This window comes from Lygodium microphyllum, chromosome 17 (genome assembly GCF_053477565.2).
Source record: "Lygodium microphyllum isolate KBCC chromosome 17, Lygodium_microphyllum_v1.1.10, whole genome shotgun sequence".
Classification (NCBI taxonomy): domain Eukaryota; kingdom Viridiplantae; phylum Streptophyta; class Polypodiopsida; order Schizaeales; family Lygodiaceae; genus Lygodium; species Lygodium microphyllum.
The window spans coordinates 32490906-32511618 of NC_141151.1; the positions used below are offsets into that span (position 1 = coordinate 32490906).

Below are 20713 nucleotides of genomic sequence, written 5' to 3' on the forward strand. Positions count from 1 at the left end.
CGTACGGACCATTTTCAACTCGTACCAACTTTGAGTATTCATTCGCACTAGAGGTCGTTCTTCCAAGAAAATCTTTCCTAAAGTTTGTGACCTTCATGAGTCTAATTGTGGCCTAGCTGTGGCCCATACAATGGACATGCATGATAACTTGAGGTAACCATACTTATCCCAGCACCCCTATTTAGTGAACACAAACTTAAACGAGCTATGATATATATTACCAATGAGAACGAAAGCCTACTTATCTGAGCACTCCCTGAATCCCAAAAAGTCATGTATGGTCCACATGAGAATGGCTCGTATATTGGCGGATCATCGACCATCGCACTTGCTCATATATTCCATGACGACTCCCTCCTTTCACAAAATCTTAAGCTCATCGACTAATGGACGGAGATAGATGTCCATATTTTTTACTTTGTAGTGGCCAGGAATAAGCAAGCTAAGGATCATGTGTCCTTTCTTCGTAGAAATCCATGGCAAGATGTTATAGTTAACAAGGACTACAAGTCACACTCTATAAAAAGTTGAGCGGAGACCAAATGGGTTCACACGACCATCCATAACAAGACCGAGGCGAAGATTCCTTAGCTCTCGTGCAAAGCTTGGAAAGGTAGAGTTAATGTGGCTCCATGCGCATGAATCTGCTGATATTCGTTGGACTCCATCTGTGGATCTATTCTACGCATGCCATGTTGTCAATCTCGCCATGCCCAACATACAAAACATGTGACATATATGGAGGATAAGTGAAAAGTATCTAAGAACTTTCTTAGGGATGGTTTACCCTTGCAAGTCTTGTCAATATCTATGAGCACCACACTTTGGACATGTCTCCATAGTCCTGTACTCTTCTCAAAACAATATGCAATCGTTGACACATGCATGGATGCTATCGTAGTCCATGTCAAGCTTTTGTAAAACATGTCAAGCATCATCATGAGACCCAAGTATGGTATTTCCAAGTAGTAATATATGATACTTTAGCAACTTGAAAAGAAATCATAAGACACCTTGAAAAAGCACAATTGTTTTTTTATAATGGTTTCGAAAAGAAATCAACAAAGCGTACATAGAATGTACATGAACAACTTAGTCACATTCGCATCTCTCCACTTGTATTTTGCTTGCACACTTAAGAGTGCAAGCATTGCCTTCAGACGAGATAATTGGCACCCATCATATAATGGTATGGATGCTTTCTCTCTTAGCAGATCAGATGTCTTGGCATCCATGGGCATCAATGCATCAATCATTGCCTCCATGTCAATCTCCAAGATTGCAAGAGGGTCCAAAAGGCTGTCTATCTCCTCTAGTATTGACGATATAGACTGAGTCGTGCCTTCCAAGTGGTGGATTGGCTCACACACTCCATCCATTGTATGCCCATGAACTCTTCTAACTGGATGTAATAGGTGCATTTCTCCTTGGAATGAGATGTCACCTCGCTGTATAAATTCTATAGCCACGTCTAATGTTTTTGTATATGATATTTAATTAGTTTGCGAATGTAAGCCATGATTGACGCATACTTTTCTTACCATTTGCTCAAAGTCTAAGATCACTTGATCAGTGATCTCCTATTGAAACTCACAAAATCGTTGTACGTGTTCTATAGACAACCAATGCTTCCGTCTGATTGCCAGCTTGCATTGAGAGCAAGGACATGGGACACACTGATTAAGATACACCTCATGATCTTGAACATCATGCTCATCATCGTTATCCATTTTGTTTACGTTAGGACAAACAACTGGTTTTTGTTCTCATTCTCTTTTTCTTTTTTAATTTGTTTGAGAAGGAATTTCTTCTCTTGTAACTCAATATAATTAACGTCAACTAAAACGTCTTGGTTTACAATACATAATGAACTAGTTTAATGTATACTATAAAGATTCCTTATAAACCTTATTACATTTTAACATAAATTTTTAGGAGCTATTGAGCTTACATAAGTACAAGGCAAAGAGTCATATTTTATTTACGTTTTTCCAATAGCTAAGAGACATTACATCATGATAAGAATCCTATTATAAAGATTTATCTATGGAAATTAGATACATTAATAGTATGGTTAACTATAGGTTCCTTCAAAATAAACATTAAACAACTTGTAGATTTTCTACCCACTATATCTACTTAAGATTGGTTCTAATACAGGGAAGATGATCGCCATTGATAAAGCAATACATGCCATTGCATATCCAATACCTTTCATAATTTAAAAAGATCATAAAGTCAATCTAAGGTGTGCACAAATTGATCCCTTTTTATCCAAAATCTAGGGAGTGCATGGCCTTGCAAATCTAGAGACTATAGTTATATCTAGGTGCATATCTATATTTATAACATGTCTATCCATTGAATCCTAATGGCAAAAATTTATCGAGGTAATCAATATAACTTCCGCTCAAAACTCCCTTGTAATAATCAAAATTGCACTACCTCAAACTACTTAAGTCTACCTTGTAAGGAAAGTTCTATCTTAACCCTACAAGGATTAACCTAAAGCAAGTCTTAATCGTGACTATAGTCTCCTATCATGGTTATCTAATATTAGCTTAAGATAACTATTTTGCCTATGATAGTTGACATTCGATCATTCCTAACTTGATCTAATCTAGCATTTCAGATTTTTAATGGAATTCTCTCGACTAACCAAGACTATTTTGCTGTATGAAAAATCCATGGGCAATTTAAATACCCCCTTCCCTCTAAGAGTAGCTTTAGTTTTCTAGCTAACCTAACACAATTTATCCACCTCTCTCTACGCTCTTCATTTCATATTCTCTCCCCCTTCTCTTTCTTTCTTTCTCTCTCTCTCTTTCTTTCTTTGTTGCCCCTCTCTTTGTTTCTCTCCCCTTGTATTTTCTCACTCATTCTCGTCTCTCCCTCCCTCCCTCTCTCCCTCCCTCCCACCCACCCTCCCTCTCTCTCTTTCTTTGTTATCTTTCATGTTTATTCTCTCTCTCTCTCTCTCTCTCTCATTGTCTCTTCCTTTTCCTTTCTTATTCTTATCTCTCATTTCCTCTCTTTCTCCCTCAATGCACCTCATTCTCAAGAAAAACAAATAAAAGAAAAGAAGAAAGAATAAGAACAAGCCAAGAGGAGGCAACGTACTCATCGTAAAGGCTCGAGGATAGATTCTTCGTCTCCTCTTCGCGACGGCCTCTCTTCTTCCTTCGTGCACTTCTTCCTCTTCTTTGTGAATAGTGATAGCAGGGGTGGCGATGGTGGCAGCGGTGAGAAGCTCTCCTTCACTCTCTTTCTCTCTTCCTCTCCCTCTCCCTTCCAAAGCCACGATCTCTTTCACTTTCTCTCAAACTCTTTTTGCGGCAAAATGCCAAGCTCGGGTTTCGCCCGCTTTTTTTCTCAAAGTATCGTCGCTATAGCGATGCCGCTAATTTACGTTGCAAACACCCATTGCTATTCCCCTATATCCTTGTAGTGTATGCTCCGTGCTAGAGTTGCTTTGATACCAAGTGTTACGGACCTGCATGGGACTCCATGGTAAAACCTGCCATGAGGCACAAAAAGACACGGTGGAATGGCACACGAGATATATCAATAAGAAATCTTTGTATTCATGATATCGAAAGATACAACATTGAGGCACATCTCAGGACTACACCCTTGTGATGCCACACATAAGAGGGTTCGGCTGCATTGAGTATAGGGAATCACACATAGAGTGGAAACCAAGCTGAAGTCAGAGTCCCAAGTACTCCCTATATAGGTGTTTCTGGCTCCTATGCCATGAAATAACTACAAAGCCCATATCCTTACATGCCCCCCATACCTACACCTTCCCAACTTACTATATCCCAAAATGATTCTCGTAATATACATTCAATAATGCAAGAGAGAGAGAGAGAGAGAGAGAGAGATGGAGGGAGTAAAGGGGGTTTACCATCCATTTTCATGCACCCTAAGACCCATGCTTATGCTTGTGCTGGTACAAGCCCAGAGCTCTAGTCATGTTGATGAGCCAGCTGGTTGTATAGGACCCCTTGTAGTTAAAGGGAAACTGAAAGACACGCCTGCCCGGAGAGGAGCGCAAGTGATGGGCCCCGCGCACGCGAAATAAGCATAGTTTTGCGGTAAGTTGGCTGTTTCTTGTTTTGAAAAAGGCTGCGGGGCGGGCGGTACATTCGATTTGATTTTGATCGGTGACCTCTTTTCTTCTGTTCGTTTCTTTTGTTTGGTCAGGAGTCGGAAGGCACCAGATCGTCCCTTCTCTTCGACCTCATCCTGCTGGGGAGAGAGAGAGAGAGAGTGTGTGTGTGTGTGTAGGATGGGACGAGCAGCGGTGCAGCTGAAGAGGATAGAGAACCCAGTGAACCGGCAGGTGACCTTCGGCAAGCGCCGGCGCGGCCTCTTCAAGAAAGCGCAGGAGCTGGCAGTGCTGTGTGATGCCAACGTCGGCCTCCTCGTCATCCCCTCCTCGGGCCGCCTCTTCAACTACTTCAGCTCCGGGTACTCGCTCCCTCCCTCGCTCTCCCACACACATGCACACACACACACACACTCTCTCTAACTCTCTCTCTCTCAAAACTAACATATAAACGATGTGTGACGATGCTGCGACGCCATGATAACATAACCCTAGCCGGTTTTATGACATCCTCTCATCACCCACCCCAGCTGCAATCTGGCTACCAGCTCATTTATGCGATTGTTGCTCATTTGAATCGGACGTCATCCGATCTGAACCGATTCTTGATTCTAGCTTGCTGGCAACTGAGTTGTCCTGTGCTGCTGACCCAAGTTCAGGGTGATTTTTACGACGTAATAAATCTTAATAAGCAGGAAAGTTTTGTTGCTTGTTTTGACGGCATCGTGTTTGTTTTTCCTGTTTTTTCTCGTCTGCTCTGTGAGCTCAGGAACATGAGAGCCCTTTTTGAGAGCTGCTTGAGGAGCTCCAGTCCCAGCTCGCCTGATGCTGATCATCACTTTCTTAGTGGCCCAACCGCGGCAGTACAATACTCAAAGGCTGTGAGTCCCCTTATTGATACACGTATCAACATTTTGTTACCTGAAAGTTGAAAGAGAGAGAGAGAGAGAGAGAGAGAGAGAGTTTTCGTTTCTACAACCTAGAATTCAGTGACATGTTTGTAAACACGTCCACGGAATTGAATAAGTTAGTGTGGTTTTAGACGAACCTGCCAACAAGGAAAGGTGATGGACGAATCATATCACTTACAAGTTGAGGGAGCTCAAAGAATTGTGACACTTATAAGTTGAAAGTAGCTCAAACTTGCATGCCATTTATTGCTCGAGGAAATATTGTTTTAGGTCGTAATAACATCTTCCTCCTTGGAGATGCTCAGCCATTAATCACACAGCCCTCAAATTTGAAGGTTGTGGCACTCACCCATCAAAGAGGTTTTATATGACAAACACAAACCAACCTCGAAAAAGGGCGATTGTTTACATGAAAATCTTGCTATACTAGCCTTCAAAAAACTATAGATTATAAGCAACTTAGTGCCACTCTAAGAGCTCTCACTCGAAAATGAAATATTTGGCTACTCTTCAAGCATCAAAAGTCCAACAAGTTCTTACAATGAGGAGCCATTAACTTTAGCCATGCACCATGTCCATGATCTATACAACCCTTAGATCAATTTGTGAACTTGTTTCTCAAACTTGAGGCATTGTTTTGTGAACAGGATAGAAAATATAGAACCATACTAATTTTCTCAACATACCTCAACACATCTGTAGACAGGGAAGCGTCTCATGATTTCATCATTTGTTGACCTTTTGCTAAAGGGACACTCTACCATTTGGGCCAAAACTACGAGGTGCTCAAGAGTTGGCTTAATATGGAAGCAATATTACTAGTAAGACTAAGTGCACACTCACCCATTTTTCAATGATGCTTCAATGCTCTTGATAATCATTCCCAAACTAGAGCCTGAACATGGATATTGACTAGAGTACTTCTCTCATGACATCACATTCAACTCCACACATGCCAGTGAAGTTTAAATCTCTCTAGCTGATGGATAAGAGTGGCACAAAAGGGATTTGTATATTTACCCTTGCTAAAAGATTAGGGAGCTCTATATACTTTAGCTAGACTAATTTGACAAAGGACAAGATGCTCATTTAAAATGTTTTGATCACATTGTGTTGTCCATTTAAACCTACAAAGATTCCCACAAGAAAATTATGCTTTAGCTAATGTTGTTATACTATAACCACTCTTCAAGTAGCGAGTACTCATAGAGATTGTAGTTAACCACCACCACCACCATCATCATCATCATCATATTCCTCTTCTTTTCATGGTGGAGAAGCCATATAGCAAGGAGATAGCAAGCCCACCTCATGACATGCTACATCTCCACACGGTTTGAGATTTACTCCTATTTTTACCTCATGCTTCACTTTATGCTCTAGTAGAGGAAGAACTTGTGAGTCCTTACAACTAATAAGGAGCTATTATCTAGATTTTTGGATAGTTTGTTTTGGCATATTTTAGGCATAGTACCTTAAGTGTGCTATGGGGTTGGCAACAAACTCAAGAAAATGTTGAGTATTGCTACTCCAAATACAAAAGGGTGGTACATCAACATAGTAAGAAGAACAAGAAGAGATCCTTTAACACAAGGAAGAGTGTCGAAAATTGTTAAGAGTAGTAGCATGAAAAATGGTAATTAGATGTTAAGCGTTCCTTTTTCAACAAAGCGGTTGATCACAAGGAGTTATGCACCTTAATTGAGACAAAATGAAAAAGGCTTCGACAATTCATTCTCGAAGGTGTGGCATAAGGAAGAATGTTGAATGTTCATATGTGGTGTCAAAAAATCTATTTGAGAGTTAAAGGCCTAAAATGGATGAAAATAAATTTAGAACTAAAAGATTCCATTTGGTATTTATATCCTCAACAAAGTCTTCATCTTGTAAAGCAAAACATAAATTGAAAAAGCAAGTCTTATGTTTGTCTTTTTCATTTTGTCGCTTTGTCTTCAAGTTTAATGATTGAAATGCTAACTAAATGGATATGTAAAGATCAAGGGAAGAAAGATTATAGATCTCCCTTCTTAGATAGATCCCAAAGCAAAGCCCATCATGATTTCATGTAGTCTTCCTATATTGGGCAACATCATTGTTGATTAGGGTAAGGATTTCTTGAAGAAGCTTGACCTTGTAGGATGAATTCAGGTATGGATCAAAATCCTAATGAGATCTTCAAGCTATTAGCTAATATTAAAAAACAAAGGCACCATTGTTGACCTCACAAAGTTTTTGTGTGTTGCCATATACTCCTTGGCCAATCTAAGAACTACTTTGGTACCACTGTGAGAAAATAGGCTAGCATACAATGAATTTACCCAACCATAGTATCTTTATGGATCCTAGTCTTCTATGTTTGGATATTACTTTAGTTTAAGACATATCTAACCACCCACCAGTGACACCAATAATCTAATCACTCATGACCTTTTTTACCCATCCTCGACCTTAATCTAGGAGGGATCCAACCTCTCATTTACTTGGAAGCATTATACATTGAATATCGTTAAAGGTATTGATCATTCATAAAGAGAAAATTTTGTGCCCTTGGATATCTATGAAAAGAAACGATAGGGAGAGAGAGGTGAAGCAACCATTAACACACACACACACATAATGGAGAGTATTGAAATCTTATTTTTCTTCTTTCTTCTTCTTCCATACAAAAGACTTAGTCTACAATATGATAAAAGATAAATATGAAAGTACTAAAGCATACGCACATGTAGTCACTAAGTGTGACACACTAAGGATGAATGAGTTGGCATAGTCAATGTGTCATATCCAAGAGTAGACTATGTGGGTGTAGTCCAGTTGTATGGTCATGTAACACAGTACACTAGTAAAGCATGCCACATCATCAAGGTGTGTGGTAGATGGCACTTCATGTGAAGCTAATAACTCAACAACTTAAAATTGGGTGTATATAGCTTTCGCCTATGTATTAGTCAACCAGACTAGCTATGCTTGCATCCTCAAGAGGCTCATAACCAAATTCTATCATCATGTGTGATCACTACACTTGGAATGTTGGCCCATAGGCTATCTCATCTATGTATCAAGATGGTGTAATTTGGTGATATGGGACACCAACCCTTCTGATGGGGATGCAACTTGCTATGTTGTTGATAACAAGCTTAGGGAGAACCCATTTGGCCCTATTGCCGAAAGTTGAACTTGATGTCCATGATCTCTCTATTTCTGTTTTTGATGCTTGTTTGAGTTGCGTAATGTCATAGGTGGACGTCAAATCAATATGGTTTGAGGGTGTGTCTTTTACTTGGACTCTCTTATTTTTCATTGAGTTTGATAACATTGGAGAATTTTGATGTAAGCCTGAAGGGTGATGTAATCATTTGCAATTAGGCAAGATTTTGGTGGGAATATTTGTATTTTATCAAATTGTGCCAATTGCTATCAAAATAAGGCCTCCCTGAAATAAGAGAAAATGCAACAAATCCTACAAGCATCACATGGCAATTTATCTTTATTGAGTTACCAAAATATTATTCTCCTAGGTTCTAAATTTCTCCTAAACACTTGGTCTTACAATGATTTGCTAGCCTAATCTTGAATGTTGGTAAAACTACCATATCCAAATCTAACCATTACATGCATGTTCACACTTTAACAAATGGAAAAATGTCAAGAAAATCCTCTATGTGATGTATATGTATTGCCCTCTTCCTTACCTCTGACTTACCATACTTATCAATCTCTTCCAATAAGCTCAAAGATTTGTGCAATACTTATCAGTCAACCATGTGTCACAACCATCTTCCTGCTCAAGGGATCCTTCTTTAGATCATAGCAACATAAATAATGACGGTTATAGAGATTTACTTTTTTTGTAGTAGCTGCCTTGCCACCCATAGTACCACATGTTGTGTAATATTCTGCAAAGCAATTACATGTTGGATACAGGGGTGCAAAAACTACTTAAAATCACAAGAGTGATAACTCACAAAATTCGTACAAGACTAGTGATGACAACTCATGAAATTATATGAAACTATGGAGATGAGAGCCAAAACAAACATAAAAATCTATATGTAAATATTGCAAAGTGCGAATTTATACAAAGGATGATAAGTACATAAAAGAAATGCTACATGGGAGATGGGAAAGGCTTGCATAGATCACATGACCAAAAAAGAGGATGGCATGTGCTCCATGAATCCAAGCACATGCTACAGATCCTCACCATCTGAAAATCTCGTCGCAATGCAAAGGAGGGTCAAATGAACTTTGCAAAATGAAAAACCAAACAATTAGTCCCCTATACATAATGCGTCATAAAAAAACTAGTGACTACCGACAAGAAACAGGATTGACTTATTGGGCCATTGCGTGTGTACAATCTATTGATAAGTGTAGTGAGACCGTGTCTCTTTGCATATCGAGTCTCCAAACCTATGGGATCACGGTTTGTGATGGAGTGTTGCAAAGAAAATAGAATAGCACTATTAGAAACACAATTGTTAGTACAAGTGACATTCCAAATAAGAAAGTGAGAAGAACCAAAAGAAAAACTTAAAAAGTCTTCTAAATAAGTCTTGTGGCCACTACTCCCCAGATGATGCACAACCCCTACCTCCAATTGTGTCCTCGTTACCTCTCATTGTTGCCGCCATTGTCTTAGAGAATATGCGGCCTCCTCCTTGAGTCTCTTCCAATCCTCTCCATCTAGCCACTCGGGCTTTGAGACACCACTCTTAATGGCCTTGCGTGTTTTTGATCGTTTGTGTGACATGTACGCATGCATATACTTCATCATCCACCTAGTGGAGAACCTCTTTGCCGTTGTAGGTATTAGAAACTCCTCATGCAAAGATGCTACTACATAGTCCTTGCTCCCCTCATGTATATTCTTTCAATGGTCTAGAATGTTGTGCCTAAATACTTGTTGGTGCAACTCCCTCATGCAAGATATCACCCTCCTCCCTTTATCATTCATGATTACAACACCTGTCCTATCATCTACGAGGTAGCCGTATCCTACCGAGGTATGTGTAAGAAGGTGTGGCCTCTCCCACCACCTGCAACCATGCTCCTAGCCATAACTAGGAGACCTCTATATATCTGGGCGTGCCTACAGGGGTAGTATCCCTCGGAGTAGCACCCATAGGGTTGCTACATGCAACGGCTGAACAAAACCCAGAGTCATAGAAGTAGATGTCCCTATAGGCATTGTTACATAAGTGGTGATCGAGAGCAAGTCTCACTCACAATCCGATAATGAGACGTTATCGTAGTGCGTAGGGTTGAAGGTCACCATAGGGGTTTGGCAAGAGAAGAATGTATGGGGGTTCAAGATCTTAGACGCTGGAGATGGTAGTGATAAGAGAAGGGTTGAAGGTTTCAAGCCAAGTTCTTGAAGATAAGAGACAGGAGAGTGAAGATAGATTTAGGGAAAGGAGTAGACGGAAGAGAAGGGGTTCGAAGAAATTGAAGACGTAGAAGAATACTAAAAAAAAAAGAATTAGAAAATGTAGAAAAATAGTAATAGAGATGAAGCAGGTCAGTTTCTTTCAGCATTATGAGAATATATAACTTTAATAGACAAAAACGTGTATAAAATAATACATTTCTCTATGCTGCTCAGATCGCCAATCTGATGCTTCCATTGGCTCCGAAAGGGGCATAAAATACCAACTCACTTGGCCAGAATTCTGCCAGATCACTCCTTCTTCATCTCCCACTTTGGAATGTTGTTCACTGTCTGAAAAGAGTGATTGCGCATCGCCCGATTTCGCCAATCTCTCTTTTTACATAAAATCCTCTCAAATTGGTTGAAAGCTATATACTTTTTTTTACATGTCATCCTAATCTAAAAGTTGCCTATAGTTTTATGGATTTTTACAAGAGATAATATCTAAAATATCATAAATTGGCTAAACTTGTCCAAAAATCTAATGTTTTGAACCATGGACACTAACACTAATGTCTAAAATGGCATTGACTCTCTAAATCAATAAGAAAGCCACACTCTAAATTTTTTTTACATAGTGTGCCCATAGCGGCACGACATCCACCCCCTCCTAACCTACACATCCTTTGGCATGTGCCAAAGTCTTATGGATTTGCAGTGTCACAAGAAGTATCTTCTGCCATGTCAACATCTTCATCTTCTGTCTCTTCTTCTTACTCTATGTCTTCATGCTCTTGAATTATATCCAAGTCTTCTAACTTATATGTTGAACTTTCTCTTCGTTTGAAGAGCTTGATTCTTTTTCCAGTTATGGGTATCTTCATACTTGTTCCATTCAATTCAGCCAATGAATATGTGGCATTGTCATGAACAACCTTTACCACATATAGGCCAAACCAACGCTTTACCATCTTCCTAGAAGCAATGTATTCATTTTCTAGGCTGTTGTCATAGACAAGCGCCAGTCATTTTCTTGAATTGCTTTTGGCTGAAGTCGATGTCACTTATCAAATCTTCTCTTGTTTTTTAGTCTTGCTGTCTTTAGCTTCTCAATAACTGCTTGAACATCTTTAAGCCTTCTTTCTAGCTGCCATATGCTCAAAGTCAGCAACTCTTCTCTAGTGATACCTTGCTCCCAAGGTAGAAGACTCCATGTGAGAATGTATTCTTCAATTGGCATAATTGGTTGTTGTCCATGTATAAGTTCAGTTGGCATATAGCCAGTCACTGTACTGTGAGTAGTTCGGTTAGCTCATAATGCAAAAGGTAGCATTTTAGGCCATTCTTTGATCTTTCCTCTACAAGACTTTGCTAGAGCTTTGAGAATAGGTTGATGACTTCTCTCACTCTTTCCATTGCCTTCAAGATTGTAGGCTGATGTCAAAGCCAACTTGATACCCAATTGAGCAAAGAAGTTGCGTGCCTCATCAACATCCAACTCTCCTCTATCTGCAGTTACTTTACCCACAACCATATCCGCAAAACACATCTTCAAGCAAAAAATGACAAACAATTTGAGTGGTCTTGGTTGTTAAGGCTTTGCCTTCAACTTTATTGGTTAGATCCTCTCTTGCAAGCATTAAATATTGCATATTCTATATTCCTATAGGCATGGTTACAAGATCAATAACTCATCTATAATGTATAGACAAGGGATAAGTCGGTTGTAACCCATCTCAATGCTTGACCATAGAATACATTTGACATACATAACAGGTTTCAACAAAATGTGCTATGTCCTGATACATGTTTTGCCACCAATATTTTTCTTTGACTTTGCTAAAGGTTCCCCATATGCCTCCATGGCCAACCCATAGGCTTTCGTGAAATTCCTTCATTACCTGTTGTTGCAATCTTTTGTTACCTAAAACTCAGACATGCGCTCCTTTCTTCTTCTTTGTGTGCTTCCATAGATGTCTTTATTTAAGAAAAAAGCCATAAGCTTTTTTCTTGATATGCTTGAACTCCTCATCAGTCCAAGTCTCCTTCTTCTTAATTGTGCTCAAATATTGGCTGATCTTCAGCCAATCTTCCTCATAATCTTCTTCAAGGAAATGAACTAGAACTTGAGCAATGCAATGAGCATGCTGGCTTCTAGTTGACTACCCTATTTTTCAGCTTTGGACCAGTATATGTAGTACGTGAAAAGGTATTTTAAGTAGCCATGGAATGAAATTCAGCAAGTATAGATTCTTTAGCTTCATCTTCTTCCATCAGCTCTTCTTCATTGTCATATCTTGCACGTGATAGTATGCCAACAACTGGATTTTCCTTTTCTGCAATATGCTTTAATTTGCGGTTGAGAGATTTAATATATGCAATCCATCTTAGCATAGCAATGTCGAGTGTAGAGGAGTTGGCAATCATGCCCAAGAGTGGAAGACAATCAGTTTCTACCACTATAGAAGCACCTATAAAGTATTCATGATTACACTTTAATGCTGTTACAACTCCCCACAATTTCCTTTTTACTTATGCATACCTTCTTTGACATTCATTGAGAACTTTTGCTTCAAAATGAATTGCATACCTATTACCTTTAAGATCCTCTTGATCAACAACCCATCTTATATGGGAGTTTATACACAGTAAGGATGATGGGTTGACCATTTGAATAATAAACCCTTTTGAGAGTGGGTGCTAAAATTAATAGCTTCTTTAATTTACGCATAGTGAGAGTATGCTCATTACCCCAAGAGAATCTTTGGCCTTTTCTTAATAATTGATAAAGATTTTTGGCTACATGAACAAAATGTGGTATCCATATGAGATAGAATGCGCATGCGCCAAGAATTACTTCTGAAACATTTGTGCATTTTTCTTGCATTCTGCTAATGGCATCTATCTTGATGATCGACGACCACTAGGACTTCTTCTACTCCAAAAATCGACTTAGCTCCAGAAAGGGTAAGATGTACCTCTTCTAGCCTTGTTAAAATCCTTTCACAATCATGAATATGGTTAACTACAAATGTCCTACAACCATCTTTGTCAAACTCCTCATTCTTTTCATCGACTTCACATCCCTTGATAGGTGCATCATCAAGAAATGGAAGAGAAAGTTGTGGAATAAAGTCCCTTAAGACTTTGTGCATGGCATTCATCATATGGGCTACGGAGTTTGTTGCACCTTGTGGTAGAGTGCACATGCAGACCAATCCAAGAGGTGTCTTCATTATGGTAATGTCTCAGCTTTCTAATGAAAGCTGAAATTTGTTATATCTTGAATATAGGTCGCCCATAGAATAAATTTCTCTACCTGCAAAAGCTTTAGCAAATTCGACCCGGATCAACATTTCAGATTGTGACACGATTAACAGGTTGTAGATCTTGAATGAATTGTAAAGATCCATTTTTCTTGGGCACGGTAAACCATCGATTTGAGTAAGGTGCTAAAGAAGGTTCTAAAATTTTCATTTTGATCTTCTCATTTAGAAGTTCCAATAATTTGGGCAAATGCGCCCTTGGAACAGAAATAGGCTTAAGGTTCCAGGGCACATGTGGGACCGTAAAAATGAACATAGGAGTCACAATATTTGGATCCACACAGCCTATTTCACTTGGTTGAAATGCAAAAGCTTTTCCATGTTTCATTAGCATTTGCATAAAAGAGTGTTGTTCAACCCGACGAAAGGAAAGAATTTTCACCTATTTTGAGCTCTTTTATACTTTCATATGTGAACTTGTGACCAATGTTGGAAGGATCACAAAGACTTGCCTGATTTGCTACCCTATCAGCCAGCCCTTCACTTTCAGGAGGCAGTGGGATTGCCACTGGCTTGACTTTCTTATTCACCGTCTTGTATTTTGTCTCCACTTGCATTTCAGCCTTGTTGAGTAAACCAGTGTCTTCTTGCTTAACAAATTCTTGAATTGTTTGATAAAAATCCAATGTACATACTTTTATGGACTGATTTTCAGCTTGATTTTCTGTATGAGCAATTGCATATATTTCAGTCAATATGTCAGTAGTAATCAGTAAAAAAAAATGCCAGAAATATCTTCATTTTTAGCCATCATGTCATAAGTTTGTAGCTTCCTTTTTACATGACATAAATATTTTCTTTCAGCTTTAGTCATGGCTGAAAGAGACTTATATCATCGCATACTAGTGGATGTACATACATACAACTTTGTTAGAGAGATAGTTTCTGTAGCATAAGGAGGTTCAATCTTTTTACATGATGTACTACTGTAGCCTCCTTTTATAGCAGTGCAACCCGAAAACCCTTGAATTCTCGAGCATTAGGAGGCACAGGATAATCACGCAGTCGATCTCTGTTTTGATGATGGTTACACAAGTAAGAAATTGGACAGCTCATTCATTATTCTTGCTTTGGATTCGAGCATAGAAAGACCCATCATCAAGAGCTTTTGTTTCCAAGTGAGCTTGAGAAATGTAAGGTTACCCAAGAATGATAGGGTAACTATAAGAGTCTTGAACAAAAAAGTGAAAATTGTCTTTTATGTCTCCAATAGTTACATGCACATTAGGACATGCATCATATAACTCTCCAGAAGAGTTGTTTACAGCTCTCATTCGCCAACTTGGATCAACATCGATGAGCCATCTACCACTTTCATAGAGACTCCTTGCCATGACGTTTATCTTCGAGCCATGGTCGAAGAGTGCAATACATGGTGTTTCTTTTTCTCCAATTTTGATGACTGTTTGTTTCTCTTGCCCAATGCGTATGGCAGTAGTGACTACTTGGAATGAACCGAGCCTCTTCCTCCTCATGCATGTGTTGTAGACAGCCTTCTTTTTGAGAGGTGGGCTGTCCAACTCGTTTGGACTAGCCGACCATTACATTTTCAGCTTTCACTTCTTTAATTTTTGCATTTATGCTTTCTTTATCTTCATTTTCAATTGCTGTAATTAATTCTTTAACTGCTTCAAGTTGAATTCCTTATGAAGTCAACTTCTCTTCATCCTGCAGAAAAACTCGAAGAACTTGCAAAAAAGCATGCACTGTTTCTTCAGCTTCATCACCAACATATTGTCTTTTCCTTTTTATTACATTAATAATTACATCATGGAATTCACATTTGTCAATTCTAATAATTTCGCCTAAGGTGAATTCAATTTTTCTTCCTAGAATTAGTTCTTCTAGGACTCGTTAGAGATCGGTTGCAGATTCTATGCCAGACTACAATTTGTAGCCTGTCTGCTTGCCTTTCTTCTTTCCTTTGGTCTTCTTTGTTTGTGGTGCATCTTCCATCTCTTGATGTGGGGTTATATTTTCAGCAAACTTTGGTTGTTCAGGCGTTCTTCTAGTTACCCATTTCGGAAGGCTAGAAGAGGAAGGCCCTGATTTATATTCTCTTCTTCTCTTTTCTTCAATCATGACTTCTTTATGATTGACGTTAGCCAAATGTGCAAAGGCGAAAAAAAAATCTACCGGTTATTTCCAACCAGTTATTCCTTGAATGCATTGATTGGCGTTAGCCAAATCTTCTTTGGCTGCTTTACCACGTTCCATTTGATCTAGTGCCTGCATCCATACTTTAGATTGCACATTATCTTTACATGATTTCAAATTTGATTTAATTGGCTCAATTTGCAGCCCATAAATAGCTGCATCAATTGATGCATATGCATTCTTTACAACTAAATCTTCCAATCTTTTCTTCATTTCACCATTGCCAAAATTTGGCTCCAGTGGAAGACCAGTTTTAGCTGCATGAATTTATCTATCTTTCCAAAAAACGAGCTTCTGTGCTTCAATCTCACGGAAGGCAGAACACTCCCTCTTGTCATATTGTTGGCTCTCACATCAAATACAACGCCTCTTAAAGCATTCTCTCATGGGTCTTTGAGTTGATGAACGTCCTCGTTCTTCAACTTTGACATCCAGCTTCTCCACCTTGGAACTAATTTCTGTAAGATTCAGATGAAGGCCACACATGCTTTTAATGAGTTTATCCATGACATTATTTTTAGAAGTCGGCTGCTTTACCACGTTCAATTTTGCAGCCCATAAATAGTTGCATCAATTGATTCATCCACCTTGGAACTAATTTCTGTAAGATTCAGATGAAGGTCACACATGCTTTTAATGAGTTCATCCATGACATTATTTTTAGAAGGAACAAAAGAAGAAAGAGTTGGTTGATTAGTCAAAGGAATAGGGGATTTCGAAGGTGGAACAAGCTCCATCAATGGAGTTGTTGAAGTTGAAGTAGAGCCCAATCTTAGTCGCATTTGCTCTCTTCGAGCAATCATGTTAACTGCATCAATAACATCTGTCCATGTAGTCTTGACTCCTGATTCGGAGGTAATATCTTCTAGGCAACCAGCAAGCTTCTCTTGCAGAATGGGATCTGAAGCCTTAAGAAATAATTCAATTTTTTTACCTTCCATACTTTGTTGGTCTTCAACATCAAGTTGTCCAAATTGAATTTCAAATTCATGGTATAAAGCTGTTGCAGCTAAACCTTTGTTGGTTTTCTCAACCCAATCAGTGAAACTTTTCTTCGTCATTAGGCCAGAGTCTTCTAAGAAGAATTCTTTTACGTAGGGCTTTTTTGAATGCAACCCAATCCGCATCTTGCTGAAAAAGACCATGGATTCTCTCTTGAAGACCATGCTTGGCTAGTCTGGCAAAATAGTGTTTCCATGCATGTTGTGATACACCAAAGAAGAGAATTTTTTCAACATACAAGCGAATAAAAGCAGAGATATTTTGATCATTAAATTGTTTTAATTTTCGCCCAACTTCCTTTAGGGCCTTGATAGCTATGGAATCAATCTTCTCTTCCTCTTTCCTTTGTTGTTGTTGTTGTAACATTTGGATTTGTTGTTGCTGACTCTGTTGCAGTATGCACACCAATTGTTGTAGAGTATCTCCTGAAGAATCCCCCATCTTGGAGTTCTCTTACACCGACCTTCACGTTGGGTTCACCAATGTCACAGCGCGTAGGGTTGAAGGTCACCATAGGGGTTTGGCAAGAGAAGAATGTATGGGGATTCAAGAGCTTAGACTCTGGAGATGGTAGAGATAAGAGAAGGGTTGAAGGTTTCAAGCCAAGTTCTTGAAGATAAGAGACAGCAGGGTGAAGGTAGATTTAGAGAGAGGAGTAGACGGAAGAGAAGGGGTTTAAAGAAATTGAAGACGTAGAAGAATACTCAAAAAAAGAATTCGAAAATGTAGAAGAATACTAATAATAGAGATAAAGCTTGTCAGTTTCTTTTAGCATTATGAGAAGATATAACTCTAATAGACAAAAACGTGTATAAAATAATGCCTTTCTCTATGCTTCTCAGATCACCAATCGGATGCTTCCATTGGCTCCAAAAGGGGGGTAAAATACTAGCACACCTAGCCAGACCACTCCTTCTTCATCTCCCACTTTGGAGTGTTGTTCACTGCCTGAAAACAACGATCGTGCATCATGCGATTTTGCCAATCTCTCTTTTTACATTAAATCCTCTCAAATTGGCTGAAAGCTACATGCTTTCTTTTACATGTCATCCTAATCTAAAAGTTGTCTATAGTTTTATGGATTTTTACAAGAGATAATATCTAAAATATCATAAATTGGCTAAACTTGTCCAAAAATCCAATGTTTTTGAACTATGGACACTAACATTAATGTCTAAAATGGCATTGGCTCTCTAAATCAATAAGAATGCCACACTCTGGATTTTTTTTACACGATGTGCGCGTAGCGGCACAATAGTGTTAAGGAGTGCCAGTGAGAATAATTGACTTTGTTGGATGCACAACACAACACAAAAAAAATTATATTTTGAACTGAACACCACAAGCCACACACAAAACCAAACAACACGCAATGCCTCTTGTAGCTTAGAAACAACTGAAAAACTTAATTCCATAGAGCATCATACACACTTACGATAATTGTTCAAAAACAAAAACACATACTTCAAAGACAAAACCAATTGAATTGAAATCTCATACCTTGACAACCTTGAGCTGACACTCGGCACTTAAGCATCCAATATCTCCAACTTCTCACTAGCACGTCAAGACTTCTCTTGTACACGTACGACCCTCCACTCTCCTCTCAAGCTACAAGAAGCTTTACAAGGAGTAGGGTAAGGTGAGACCTCCACTTACATCTCCTTATATAGTTTTTCTCCCCCCATTCTTATGTTGTGTTTTGGTTTCCAAAGCATAAAGCTTTTTTGCCTTAGCTTTCCCATCATTTATTGCCTTTTAAAAGACTTTGAAACTTAAGAATTAAAATCTTTAAAAGCTTTGAATAGCCCTAATTAGGGTATCTAGATTCTAAATGCCATCGTGCATTCTGAAAACTGAGCTACCCTATGTTGACCAATTAGGCCGCCATCTCTTGCATTCAGTACGCCATGCCAAAGTCATGGTCATCCTTCTTGTGATTATGCCATTACTGCACGTGCTTAGAATATGCTACCACACTCCCTTCATCAATGATTGCCATCATGCATTGGATAATAAAATGGTCTCCTTCGTGTAGAAAGTCGCCACCCGTCAAACCTCTAATGGCAGTTGTCAATCAGGATGCCATATTGCCTGCTTTAAACGCTATATCATACCTTCAAAACGTTGTCACTTGCCCAGAAATATTGTCGACATCTACACACCATCTACGATGACCGCCATTATACTTTGTAATGCCATCCAATTTAATGATTTTGAATGCCATCATCAAATCGCCGCATGTCGGAATCAAACACCACCACAATTCTTTCCTTCTTGTTAACTCCATATGACAGAGAGACAAAAATAGGCTTATTTTTAATCATAGATGCCTCAAGGCCTGCAATTCTTCCTATGTCTTTGGTGGCTTAATGCTGCGAACCATTGAAATAAGCAAGGACAATAATTATAACTTTTGACATAGGTCTTCCGAAGTAAGCTTTAGTTGTCTCCTTCATTTTTATGATGACAAAAGCATCGATTTGTGTTTGAAGAGCTGCATCTTTCACTATCACACCCTTTTGCAATGAGTTTGTATGCTCGGATAGATAAATTACTCCCATGCTATCTATTACTTTGTTTTATATTGTAAATCCGTATTCTCAAAGATAGTATACTCTCTTACATCCCCTTGGAACAACATAGCCTTCATCAACTTTCAAATTTAATCTTTAAGACTTGATGTACAAGCTCACATGATCCATCGGTAGGGCAGACATACTATGAAATCTCATGACAAGAAGTATTTCCATGCTGCGTGTCTTTGCAATCCATGACTTGTGCTTCGGGTTAATCACTTTGACAAGTGTTGCAATGCAATGTGCCCTAACAAGAAAATATGCTTTGAAATAGAGCTTTGTGCTCATCCACTTATGATTTTAGAAATTATGCAATGTTGAATCCATGATATGCAACCAATCAATGGAGGCTCACACAAAAATTATGAATGCATTGAAGAACTGTGCCTAGCCTAACTACATGTGATTGCGCGTTATGTAAAGTGCAAACAAAGTTCCTTGTTAATTTAAGTTTCCCTATCCTCATCTCTCAAGGCTCATGAAAAGAAATATCAATCTCCACTCCACCCACCCAAAATCTCATAGTCACTCACAGAAAAATGATGGTCCTCAAGATGTTGACCAAGAAACAACCCAACTCACAATTGGGGACGCCCTTCACAACCCTCTAACTTATCCAACCACCTTTCCCACTCAATTAGAGGTTCCTAACTCAATGATGAATATTCCAAATATCGTGCGTACAAGAACAATGTGTGGTCAATGATAGGTGCTCTCTTAAGTGCACATGCGGCTAAGATTTACTGCATATAGCTGCAGAGGGTCTCGTGCCGTGCAACTACTCAATGATGGTGCTATATGTGCATAATCCCAACCCATGGCATGGAAGTATTTGATAAGAATAGGAGGTGACCCTTGAGTGTAGTGCATCAAACAAGTGCAACGTGAAGTGCTCTTGAATCCATAATTCCCGTGATGTGCAAGAGTCTCGGAAAGATAATATACCTATTCCACGATGTTGAACAGCTGTTACTGGCAATCTTTAGCTCCAACTTGTGCATAAAAATACCAAACTCGACCAAGGCGATTAAGTTTCCACACTCAACAATCAAACAAAATGACAAAAGAAAATCCTACACTAGATAAACACTGAAAATCCAATTACTAAACAACAAAGCAATTAGTCACGCAAACATCTAGGCTAACAAAAAATCAAACTCAACTATAGTTTGACTAAGGGTTTTCAATTTTCACAAAAATGTTTGACAACGTGATAAATCCTAGAGGCAACTAGTATCCATTAGATCGTCGAG

The 20713-nt window shown here is 38.9% G+C and overlaps 1 protein-coding gene across 2 annotated transcripts in view; it reads left to right on the forward strand.

Moving 5' to 3' along the window:
* Nucleotides 1-4175: 4175 nt before the first annotated feature.
* The window catches only part of LOC148021760 (MADS-box transcription factor 23-like), an 80869-nt gene continuing 64331 nt past the window's right edge, over nucleotides 4176-20713 (forward strand). Inside the window, exons 1-2 of one of the 2 annotated variants that reach the window (XM_087696647.1) lie at nucleotides 4176-4476; nucleotides 4884-4995. In XM_087696647.1, coding sequence (XP_087552773.1) covers nucleotides 4295-4476; nucleotides 4884-4995 — 294 coding nt within the window. In that variant the 5' untranslated portion in view covers nucleotides 4176-4294. The remainder of the gene's footprint in view (nucleotides 4477-4883; nucleotides 4996-20713) is intronic. The other variant, XM_087696648.1, reaches the window with a different exon arrangement.